This window comes from Caloenas nicobarica, chromosome Z, assembly GCF_036013445.1.
Source record: "Caloenas nicobarica isolate bCalNic1 chromosome Z, bCalNic1.hap1, whole genome shotgun sequence".
NCBI lineage: Eukaryota > Metazoa > Chordata > Aves > Columbiformes > Columbidae > Caloenas > Caloenas nicobarica.
The window spans coordinates 43,763,373-43,775,810 of record NC_088284.1 but is presented as its reverse complement, the minus strand read 5'-3'; the positions used below and the strand labels follow the sequence as shown (position 1 = coordinate 43,775,810).

Here is a 12,438-nt window from a genome sequence, read left to right as displayed (position 1 = left end):
CAATCTGTGGGTAAAACTTTTTCCCTGCAGCTTAATCTCAGGGGGTGAAGAGTTCTTGCCCATCTTCTGCACAGAAATTGCATTCCTGCTGGACAGCTATCAGTAACTTCTCCTTCGAGGAGAAAGACCTGTGACAGGTGGCAGAAATGATGCTCGCAGGTCCATAGGCAAGCAGTATGCCTGCACTGGTGGAGCTGACAGGAGGTGCAGGGTGGCGTGAAAGGACTGGCAAGACAACACATCTGCAGTCTGAGATTACCCAACAGTAAAGTGCAGGGTATTACTTGTCATTCATCCAGGGCAACCTGCGACTAGTCCCAATGGTTTGCCTCCCACGCCAGCCCATACAAAACATTAATGGCATAGTGCGACTTCCCGGAGAGGGGCAGCTGGTGGGAGGAAACCCTTCCCTCCCCAGACCTGGCAAGACATTATGATGAGATGCCTCATTTTCTGCTCTAATTCTTTTCTCATCTGACACAAAGGTCATGTCCAACCACAGCATGTACAGCCCTGAGTTCCAGGCACCTTGCCCTTCTGTTCTGCCCCTCACTGTGGCTCTCACTGCCCCTGCCTAACACATACTGAGTGTCTGAGGGGAACACTGACTTTCTCATACTGTGCATACCTGGTGATTAATTTGGGGGGGTTGTTTGTTTGTTTTGGGTTTTGTTGTAGTTTTTTCAAAGTGGTACCATCTAACATAGCCACTTCGCTAAAAGGTTGGGACTGCTGTCCTTTCTGGGCAGCTTACTAACGGATGTTTCTACATCTTGTTGCACCATTGCAACCACACCACTTGCAATGTGCTTCCCACATGTGCTTGTCAGTTAGATGCAGGTGAAACATGGCATGATTCCTACCTGCAGTGCTCCACCTTGGCAGCTGGGAGATGGCTTCCTGGATTTATTGGATATGGAGAAGGGAAAGGCCAAGAAAAAGATTTTTCCAGCATTTTCCCGGACCTGAGAGAAAAATGATGACATTGCAACATAACTCCAGGAGAGGTCTCCTGACCAATCAACTCCCTATTGAGTGCTATAGAGTATTCTATCTTTGCTTCTGGCTTATTTGCCAAGCAAGTGTTTTCACCTGTGGCTTGATGCAGCTCTGAAGTCCAACAGGAGACAAGAGGGGTCCCATTGTGTGTCTCACTGAAGGAGGTAATGAATACCAACCTCCATTCTTGGTTTTGAAAGCAGAGGGTGAGGAGGTAGAGAAATTAATATCCCTGTACAGCTGGGAAGAGAGGTTTCTCAGAGAGGAGCTCAGGGGCAGAGAGTTAATTTTCCCTCCATGCAAGAGGGGCTTGCCTGAGAGGGGAGCTGCCAAGAGTTTTTTAGTGCTGTGGCATCATCTGCTATTCCAGATGGAGGGATAGGACAAGCTGACACGAGGCATAACCTCTTTGCTCTGCTACCAAAAAAGAGCATGTGCATACCCTTCAGCTGTTCCCTCTGCTGGAGCCTAGTCTGCTGCTGATTAATTGTGAGCAGAAATGCCTGACCTGGCACTGCCACTGTGGAAGCACCTGTGAGGTCTCTGCTGCTGGCAAAGCTGTGATGGTGGCAGATCCTGCAGAGATGGAGGGAAAAACTGCCAGCAAGAGTGGAGACCACAGTCCCATCTTCAGCTACCTCTTGCATATCTGGGATCTCGTAGAAAAGACCACTGTCTTTTCCCAGATTGCCATAGTCTGACTCCAGCTGAGTCTGGGAAGTGCCACTCTCTTCCCAGGGAGGCAGGACAGGAACAACTCAACCTCCACTTGGCTCTTCAAAGGAAGAGACAGTGATGAACACCACAGGTGGGTTATAGATCCCAGCTCCATCCTCCAGGCAGATGGGTTGCATGTTTTGGCACTCAGCAGAGTGGCTTTATTGGTGTGGCAGCTCCACATCCTGTGTAAGAAAACCTCGGTGAGAGCCCAGGGAGTACTGAATCCAAGTAAGATTTTATTGCTATCTGAGCTGAATGTGGCTTGGATCATCTATTACAAATGCTTGCGAGAGAAAAATACCTTTTTTTCTCTCTATCTCTTCCTCTGTCCTTCCACAAAACCTTCAGATGTGGTACAGGGAAGACTGGGAAAAACATTCACTAGAGAGAAACTCCCTCTCAAGCAGCAGCAGAGCACTGAGGAGTCAGACAAACCTAGTTCTAGCAGAAGAAAAGGTGGCTGCAGTGTTTTCCAGACTACAGAGCAAACATGGGGGATCTTTCTCACATCTTTTGAGAGGAATGTCATTTTCTTATTGCTTCCTTCCTCATAATTCCATTCTCAGACAGCTTGTCTCAGGCTGACTTTCTGCTTCAGTTTTCACCTTTTTCCAATAAAAAGTTGTCTTTCAACAGAGGTATCTGTCTCCTCACCTTACATTTGTACCCTGCCACCTGGGCCAGATGCTCTGTCTTTCCTGCTTTCTCCTCTGCAGCTTTCAACAAGTTGTGGTTGCTGTTACTTGCTGCTGGGGGTTGTGGTAGCCTCAGACTCAAAAAACACAGCTCTTTCTCTAATCATCTCAAAACCCATTGCCAAACACAACTTTCATCAAGTCTGTCAAGAAATACTTGGCTTGGTGTGCAGTCATGTGGCCAAGAATTGTCCTCACTTATTTCTCAGTAACAGCAGATGCTTATCAAAAGCTTGTTTAACACATCCACCCCATTTTTCCCTTATCTCTAGCAGTCCAGAAAATAATTTATGTCCATCCATTCTGCAGCAGTCTTTAGAAGTATCTGTGGTCCGCTTTCACATCCCTCCCTTCCTGTAGAGGCCATTCCATCAGCTTTCACAGGATTGCAGGGGCTAAAGACTGGGACTGAACTCCCTCAACTGCAAGCAGCCTGATCATGCACTACTGAGGAAAACACCATTCAGCAGCACTACGTGACCACATAATCACTCTTAGTCTGTCGCTGGTGTGAAAACAAACTTTCCTTTCACACCTTTGGATATCTGCTTCCAAAACTGTCTGTGCACACATTTGGATGGATTACCTTTTCTTTCCATGGGCTTGCCTCTCTCTTCCATGTGTTTTATCACAGAAAATATGAAACCTTCGATCCAAACACCTGTATGCATCCTCTTCATAGCGTATGTGTATGAAATGGACTAAGCAAGCCTGTCACAGAAACAAAGAAAAAAATTATCTCTGGACTCTTGTTAAAAGTCTGACCACCCACGTTGTCATAATTTTCTCTGTACTTGCTGCAACCCATGTCTGCTGTGTCTAGTTCTTTTGCTGTGCACCTCTGAGTATGAGGCTTTTTCCCAGAATCTCACTCACAATTACTTCAAGCCTTGGCCTTCTCTTAAAAAAAAAAAAAAAGTTACTCATCCATTTCAGTCCTTTGCATATTAACTTTCCTAGGTGATGCTGTAAGATGTATTAGAGCTCACAGGTACCTCAGTCTCACTGCAAATAGTGTTGAACTTACTACAGCTCTTTAGCATTGCCTTTTTTTGGCTCCAACCTGATAATCATCTGTTGCCTGGCCAGAATGGGCTGGCAGAGGAGTAATTTAGTCACTGTGGCATGGCTGTAATGAGGCTTGTGGCACATTCCCACCCACATGGGAATCTGTCCCAATGTAAGAGGTGTTAAAAGGACAGCTTCCCTGCCTGGACCTGCAGCCAGGTTTTGAGGACTCTGTGGAAAGAGTGGCACTTGTACTCCGTCCTGTGTGGGAGATTCTTGGATCCTAATCCCTGCAGATCTCACAGACATACTTGGCTGCAAAGGAAGAGCCCATCCCTTTCACACTTAGAGCCTAGGCCAGCCCAGCATTTATCAGCTAGGTTACAAGGGAGCCATGGGCCCCAAATGCAGGACAACTGCCAGGGGAAGAAGGGTAACAAAGGCACAATGCCAAAGGCAACAAGAGAGTTCAGGTTGAGTCATTTGTGGTCCTAGAGCTAGGCCAGAGAGCAAAACTGCAGGTAGCTAGTGCTGCAGAAACCCCCGTATATTGCAGCTGCATGGTGTTCTCTATGAAGAGAGACCTCTTACCCCACTGCGTGGGATGAGACCCTGCTCTATGAAATGCACTGCATTTGCCCACCAAGGACAGGCTTAGCTCTGCTGGGAGTAGTCACACTGCCTGCAGGGTGGGGGACTAAATCAGTGCTGGAATAAACAAACACCAGGGTGGAAGTAAAAGGAGAGGAGGGATGAAATTCCATCCCTCTCTAGCACATGCCACACTTCAACAACATGAGACAGCAGGAGGAGGTGAAAGTGAGTGCATTTGCCCTGTGGAGACCAGCAGCTCACAGCTGTTCTAAGCAATGGGGTTCAGCTCCAGCAACACAAAGATAAAAGCAGTACCTACCTCTATGGCCAGCCCCTAGCGGAATAGCAGTAAAGATATTTCAGCCTGAAGTAAATAAGCATCCTGCTATAATCACATTTTGCTCAAGTACTGAGTCCCAGCTCAATCCCAAGTGTTGAATTTCAATGGTTTTTCAGTAGCATTTACTTCACGTAAGCACTATTTCACAGCTTACAGCCTAGCATCACAGACATGGGATGAGAACTGGCACTTTAAAAACAAACAAACAAACAAACTAGTTTTCTGGCAATTTGAATCTAATTTACAGCTCCTGAAAATAAGTGGCTTTTGGAAGAATATTGGCTTTTAAGTATGCAAGAAATGGTGTTATCCTGAGAAGCTGGGATATGATGCATTATTTCTATTTTACAGACATAGAATTCTAAACTAATTGGCAGTCTAGATCTTTACTTTCATCAGCATCACCTAATCATTTAAATACCGTGAAGTATATACATTTAAGCAAAGAAACAACTAAAAACCCAATGACAACATGTAGCTGATTTTCCTGTTCCCCTTTCTTCTTGAAAATATTCCATCTTAACCCCTTGTGCTGGTTTGAGTGAAACTAGGTTAATTTTCTTCATGCAGTTAGGAACAACTCTTTTTCACAGCTAGCGTGGTTGTCTGCATGTATTTTGAGAAGAAGATAACAATTCAGGAGAGAATGTTTTTCTCCAAGTAACTTTCCAGTGATTTTGAGTTGGAATAAAGAAAATGTAAGACTTACTGTTATCTTACCTGTTGTATGGGAGCCAAGGTCTTACTGGGCTTTCTATCTGCAGGTGTGAGGCATCGAGGAAGGGGGCATAGATGGGGCAGACCTTGACCGACATCCAGGCTGGTCAGTGAGAATGTTCTATGCCATTAGTGTCATGCTTTATAAAGAGAGTCAGGTTTTCTGGCAGGGGAGACCCATTCCAGCTCTGATCCATTTTGGTTGTGATCCATTCAGGAGTTCCTTTAGTTTGGCCTTTTGCTGCTCTACTCTTTTGCAGTCAGCCTCTGGGCCTTCTCTGACTTTTTGCTCTCTCTCCCCAGCATTTGCTCTTCAGGACCAGGGTGCTCTCTTCCCAGGATTGTCTGCTCTGCACATGTGGAGTTTGTGAGGCATTGAATATTTTTTTCTTTTATATTCCATTTTCATTTTATATGTATTATTAGTAGTGGCATATTAGTATTTGGTTATTTTATTAAACTCTGTTTATCTCAATCCACAAGTTTCTCCCTTGCCTTTCAATTCTTTCCTGTTTGGGGCAGAGTGAGCTAGCAGCTCTCATGGTTTTGACTATTAACTGATGTTAAACCATGACATCCTTTTTTCCCTGCAGTTTTTAGATATGTTACACTTACAATTTAAACCCTGTTTCATTATATCTAATGTCCTTGTACTCCACAGGACTGCTTTATTAGTTGAGAATGTGCACTAGCAGTTAAGGATTTATTTCTTCTAAAACATAATCTAGAAGGGACTGTATATTTACTAAAACTAGTTTAATAAAACACATGAGAATTTTTCCTGGATGACTGTTACCATTTACAAAGATAAGGTTGGTGTCACCCCAAAGTCAGTTTTAGGCAGGCAACAGGTTCCAAAACAGACTTTATTCGAGCTGGAAAATAATAAACCAGCCAATAAACCAACTAGAAACAGGGTTTATACAATTAGTTAGCACTCTGACAACATAAAATACAGGTTCAGATATCTGTTGAGGAGATTATTGGGGTACAGCAACACAATAGTAAGGATCCACAGTGTGCATGCATACACTCACAAGAAACAAAACCAGAGCCCTCTGACTCCAGGGTACCCACAAGCAATAATCACTCACCTGGGTTAGGCAAGGACTGTCACTTGCCTGGGTTAGGCAAGGACTCATTCAAGGATATATCCAGTAAATAACCACTCACCACAGGAGGAGGTGAGATGCTCTCAATCATGGGAAGTCTCCTTAGATGGCGTCCCAGTCTAAAGGGAGGTCTCCAGTTCACAGACCCACTGCTCCGAGAAGACCACTCCCAAAGGGGGCCTTTGGCGGGAACCCCATTTTATAGTCTGGTCAGACTGGTGGACATTACAATATGGTCCAGAAGCTTTGCAGCTACTCTGAGCACCTCCTCTGCTAAGGACACTGTCAATTGACTGAGGTCCCACCCTTCCTACCCCACCAGCTGGTGGTGGTGAAGTCACCCTGCCCCGGGGTAGGGAAGGATGTGACTATCAACACCTTGGTACCACCCTAGGTGTGTACATGGGGACAGGCACAGTGGGGCACAAAAAGTGCTAAAAGAACCATCAACGGCCCCATTGAAGGCTCCAGATCTCAGGGGGATGTGCAACTGCCACAATTGGTAGAAAAGTAATTGCAGTTCCAGACCGTGAGTTTTAAATCATTATAGCTATGCTCAAACACATCTTTATTCATCAAAATAGGAACCATTACAATCAACACATTTTTGCCAATGAAAAGTTTGTTTATTCCTGTAGCATAAAAATCCGTGCTTCAGAATTCGATGAATTCTCGGAAAGCATTTTCTGCATCCTGCTGATTGTGGAAGCATTTTCCCTGCAAAAAGTTGTCAAGATGCTTGAAGAAGTGGTAGTCAGTTGGCAAGAGGTCAGGTGAATACAACAGATAAGGCAAAACTTCATAGCCCAATTTTTTCCACTTTTGAAGTGTTGGCTGTGCGATGTGCAGTCAGGTATTGTTGTGGAGAAGAACTGGGCCCTTTCTGTTGACCAATACCAGCTGCAGGTGTTGCAGTTTTCAGTGCATCTCATCGATTTGCCAAGCATACTTCCCAGATGTAATGATTTAGCTAGGATTCAGAAAGCTGTAGTGGATCAGACCAGCAGCAGACCACCAAACAGTGACCATGAGCTTTTTTTGGTGCTGGTTTGGCTTTGGGAAGTGCTTTGGAGGTTCTTCTCGGTCCAACCACTGAGCTGGTTGTCACATAAAATCCACTTTTCATCACACATCACAATCCAATCAAGAAATCGTTCATTGTTGTTGCGTAGAACACGCTAAGATGACACTTCAAAACTATTTTTTTTATTTTCGGTCAGCTCATGAGGCACCCACTTTAAAACTTTTTCACCTTTCCAATTTGCTTCAAATGCCGAACAACTGTACAATGGTCGACGCTGAGTTCTTTGGCAACTTATCATGTAATCATAAGAGGATCGGTTTCCATGATTGCTCTCAGTTGTTCGTTGTCAACTTCCACTGGCCAGCCACTACACTCCTCACTTCAAGGCTCTTGTCTCCTTTGCAAAACTTCTGGAACCACCACTGCACTGTGTGTTCATTAGCAGTTCCTGGACCAAATGCATTGTTGATGTTGTGAGTTGTGTCCGCTACTTTACAACCCATTTTGAACTCAAATAAGAAAATCGCTCGAATTTGCTTTTTATCTAATATCATTTCCATAGTGTAAAATAAATATAAAATAAACAGCAGGGAATAAATCTGTAGCAAAAAACCCCATAAAGCAAGAAAAGCGCTTTAAACCCTATTAAGAACATATTTCAATATCAAATGGCAAATTTCACCAATGCAAAAAGCACAATTTCTTTTGTGCCAACCTAATAGATCTCAAATCACTGTTTCAGCTGTTTCATCTGCAGTGTCAGAAAAAGGAAGCTATCCATTGTCCAAATAAGAAACCAGAGCCCCTGAACCTTTGAGTGAGTTACTAGTATTACAGTGAGAAAAACAAGAACACAAAACAAGTCACTCAACACCACCATCTACAAGGACAGGCTTTTTAGCTGCTTCTGAGACACTGGAGCTCTGTACAGCTGAGGAGGTGCTTTAGCAGCTTACATGTTAAAAGCAGACTTATTTCACATTAAGGGCCACTAATTTAAGCTTCAGTCACCTGCATAGCCAGTCACTTCTTACAAAATAAGGACTAAAGTTTGACTGTAACTTATTCTCAGTTTTGGGGAACATTCAACCATTTGTTCAATCTAAAAATATATGGGTTTAGAAATATTTCACTAGTGACTCAGCACCAATTCCTCAGACCTCAGCATGGCTTGACAAGTCACAATCATATTTGACTGCATTGTCAAATGCAAGAATCATACAGTAATCCACTGTGATAACAAAGCTGAAAAAAGATGACAGCAACTCCCTGGTCAAGTATTTAATAAATCAGTTCACACAGCCAGTGCCATGCCAGCCTCCCTCACCTGCCCACTCATACATATTTACTGGTCACAAACATTACCTATAAGTAATAGATGTAGCAACTGGCTGTCGGAGGAATACAACTGGGTGTTTCAGCCACAGCAATGACCAGCTTGTGAGAAATGCTTCTTGTCACAGTCTCTAAGTATAATACTACTGCTGTTGTTCTGTGCAATTCACTAAAAAAAAAAAAAAAAAAAAGAACAAAGAAAAAAGAAAAACCAAACCAACAAAAACCCAAACCCAACAACGAACACACACAAAAACACAAAACAAAAAACCAGTACCACACACCAAACAACTGAAGTGTTGTAAACACTTTATTGATAGAAGAGCATGCAGAATCCACCAACCACTGAACTATTCAGAGCTAGCCATTTATTTTCATTTGTGAAAGTGAGATCCAGTCTTCTGTTCATTTTAATATGGACTCTTCGCTTGCTAGAAGGGAAGTAAAAACAAACATAGGATTACTAGTCACTCCCATGCGGTACTAAAACATGCAAAGCATTAGTGAGATCAAAGACTACCTTTAAATATGCCATTTCTTTCCAGACAGTTTTTACGATTCCTGCTTCTGCTTATTCAATGGAAGTTATTTCATTGCTTTGGGGTAAAAGCACTTTTTTCACATACTCACTAGTAAATGACAGTTTCTGAACTGACAATTCAACTAAGCCCAGAAAAAGCTAGCATTACAGACAGATAACTGGATCCATCTGTAAAGAGCAATCTTCAACAACTGCATTGCACTGAATGAAGTTTTTACAATCTCTTTTCTAACTGGAAGACCACACCAAAACTACTGTTGGGAAAGCAGACTGGTCACTTTTAAATAGATTAAACATTCTAAAGAAATAATCCGAGAACTCCATTATTAAGTAGAGTAGCTACAATCTAGTACAGCCTCTATCTCTGTTTCAGCTAAACTAGAAAAACATGTAAAAGACCCATTTTATTTAGTTCGTGACCAATAGAGCCTACATACTTAAGATGGTAAAACAGCCATGCAAAACAGCCTTATATCTAAGAAGCAATACAATTCAGCAACTTGCATATTTGGTTTTATATACATGTTAATTAATTTACTTTTACAGAGTTCTGTTAACTTCAATCTTGTTTAGGACAATGCAAATGTCACCATTTCCCAGGGAAACAGTCACTGAGTGTATAACTGCACCAAGAAGAGCTTGAGTTATTAAACCATTTTCTTCAAGCTCCTCTTAACTGTAAATCTACCTAAAAAAAACCCTTGGCGAATTCAAGCTAGAGAACACACTCCTCTTTAAGTTGGGGAGATGAATCCTATGTTAGAAATGCACAGGGGACCCAAGAAATAATCCCGAGGACAAGGGAAAGCATGTTGCAGCAGGAATACTATACAGTGGAATAAGAACAAAGAAGCAGTACTAATCTCAATTGTACCTTCAGCACATCCTCTTCACATGAAAGATACAACAAAAGAAGTTGACCTCTAACACTACACTAGTGATACCACTTGAAGTTTGAGCTGCAATTACAAGCAGACACCTATGACTTCTGGTTTAGAACATCGGTCACATTTGTGAGACTTTTGTATTGCATGGAGAATAGGGATCATAGGTTTGCTGCATCCAGCTGAATAAAGGACATTTGAGTACAGTTCACATACGGTTCCAGTTATTCCTGACACAATAACCAGCAGCTTTTAACAATTCATTTTCTCAGAGGCAATTCAGATAGCCATTTAACAAGCTCTGTTTGGTTGCAAAAGTGTAAGGAGCCATTGGAGGAGAAATGTTGTTTCCTCAACTAGGGATCTGAGGCCTGACCCCAGCAGGTAGGGACTGAGGGACACACGGCTATCAGATCTTGAATGTAAAACAAAGTCTCTTTGCATTAATTTTGCAATTCAAACTGATTCCTACGGTTACAAATTAAGCTAGGGAGAAGGCTAGCCAGAGAGCCAAAAGACCATACCTTAAATTGAAATAAATGAAAATGGCGGGGCAGGGGTGTTAGTGAGATAGGTAAACTGAGACAGGGCATCTGGGAAGCATCGGGTAGTCTGTAAACCCTGCAGTACCCAACCAATGGGGAACAGGTGAGGGAATTTGTGGCCAGGATTCGGGGGATATATAAGCAGCAGCCTTTTACCCTGTTCTGGGTGCTTACCATTAGGCAGGACACCCGGGTTTGCAAATTCGTTAATAAAATATGCTTTGCTGAGAGATCCTGCCTGAGCCTACTATACTGGCAAGATGATAATTTCCTACAAGTGTTTTTAATTTTTCCTGTACTGATGCTTACGCTTTGAAAAGCTTGTCGAACAGCAGCATTGCTTACCCTTCACAGAACCCTAACCACTGCTCCATGGATCCACATGGGTCTGCAGCCCACTGGCTGTAAGTCTAAATTTCTCTTAAAAACACTCCAGTAAAACAGCAGTTCACCTGCAAAGCTAGTGGTGCTGTAGCGCAGAATGCACAAATTAAATTGAGGGACTACCTTCTGCAAGCTCTTTCGCAATCCGCTCAAGTTCTTCACGTTTCTTTTTCTCTTCAGCCTCTATTCTTCTCTCTTCTGCAGCAACAGGCTTTAGGTAGTCTGTCATTAACACATATGCTTTAAAAAACAATTTCTAGAACCTGGCACAGAGCTCTACACTTACTAACACACCGAAAAAAACCCCAAACCAAACCCAATAAAACCCCCACCAATAAACAAACCCCTACCACACCACCCAAGAAGAAGCTTCGCTGGCCCAAAGGCACAGTTCATACGAATCCGTCTTTACACCGGCACGAGCCCGCAGCTAAGCAAGAGCTTCGCGGGTCCCACGGCGGCGGGTGAGGGGAAATGGCGGTCGGGCCCGCAGCTGCGCGCCCCGCACCGGCCGCCTCAAGGTGCCCTTGCGGGCCGCGCAGGGCAGGGGGAGAGGCCGCCCGGGGCGCCACACTCACCGTATCGCTTCTTGCCGTAGATCATCCCCACCAGCAGGGCCGAGTACCGGGTGAACTGTGGGAGGCAGAGACAAGGACGCGCCCTTCGCTCGGTTCACACACACCGCCAGGCCCGGCCCGCCTCCCGCCCGCCCGAGCCCGACGAGGCCACCGGCCGCACCCAGCCCCAGAGCGCAGAAGGACCCTCGCACAGGCGGGAGAGCCGCCCGCCGCCTTTACCTTGATGAGCGGAGAGACCTGCACCGGCGGGATCATCCTGACGGAGACGGTGGAGCCGCCAGCGGTGACGCTCAGGGAGCGGCGGGGAAGGCGGTGCTGCCGGAAATACGTCACCGTGTCAGAGCCGCCGGTTGTGGGGGTAGGTGTTTCGCGGAACGTTGCGACCATCCAGCGCCAGATGTCAGTGTCTAGTCACAGATCATCCATGAGCCAAGAGCTGGCACGTGGCAAGATGGACCGTGTTCCCGGCCCCGTGGCGGAAAATGGAGGAACCGTCCCCGCAGCCCGTCGCTCGGCCGCCGCGGGAAGGCGCGGACGCGGCTTTTCCTCTTCTGAGAAACGCCCCGCAGGTTGAGGGAGCGACCCTGGGAGCCCGCAGGGTCGGCGTCTGCTCCTGCGCAACACGGAGCTCCCTGCGAGGAGTGGAGAGGCGCCTCAGCCCTCGCAGGGTGCCTGCGCCAACACGGGGAACAGCGGGCCTGGGCGGAGGCGATACCGCTTGCCTGTGCGCGCATGCAGCCCCCAGCGGGCCCGCCGCCTCCCGGGGCTTTGGTCTCGGAGAAACTGCGTTAACAGCGTTCTACGTGTTTGATCCAGACAGCAAAGCCACATTAGCAAGGACTACGGAGTATATGCCTCTGTGTTTGATTCTTGAACCTTAACAAAATCATGTTGCATGCCAGGCAACTAAGAAATCTGGATTATGTTTCATATTCTCTCATAAAAGAATCTGGATCTTAGCT

The 12,438-nt window shown here is 45.1% G+C and overlaps 2 protein-coding genes across 2 annotated transcripts in view; both read right to left on the bottom strand.

Moving 5' to 3' along the window:
* The window catches only part of LOC136002313 (purpurin), a 48,262-nt gene extending 43,077 nt beyond the window's left edge, over positions 1-5,185 (bottom strand). The window contains exons 1-3 of the mRNA XM_065657233.1: positions 5,077-5,185; positions 3,001-3,125; positions 864-965 (exon numbers count right to left, since the gene is read on the bottom strand). Coding sequence (XP_065513305.1) covers positions 864-955 — 92 coding nt within the window. The 5' untranslated portion in view covers positions 956-965; positions 3,001-3,125; positions 5,077-5,185. The remainder of the gene's footprint in view (positions 1-863; positions 966-3,000; positions 3,126-5,076) is intronic.
* A 3,651-nt stretch (positions 5,186-8,836) lies between these two features.
* ATP5ME (ATP synthase membrane subunit e) lies at positions 8,837-11,809 on the bottom strand. Its single transcript, XM_065657789.1, has 4 exons — positions 11,696-11,809; positions 11,477-11,531; positions 11,022-11,120; positions 8,837-8,975 (listed from the first exon to the last, which is right to left on the bottom strand). Exons 1-4 carry the CDS (start codon positions 11,729-11,731, stop codon positions 8,950-8,952), a joined length of 216 nt encoding a protein of 71 aa, XP_065513861.1. The 5' UTR covers positions 11,732-11,809; the 3' UTR covers positions 8,837-8,949.
* Positions 11,810-12,438: the final 629 nt, after the last annotated feature.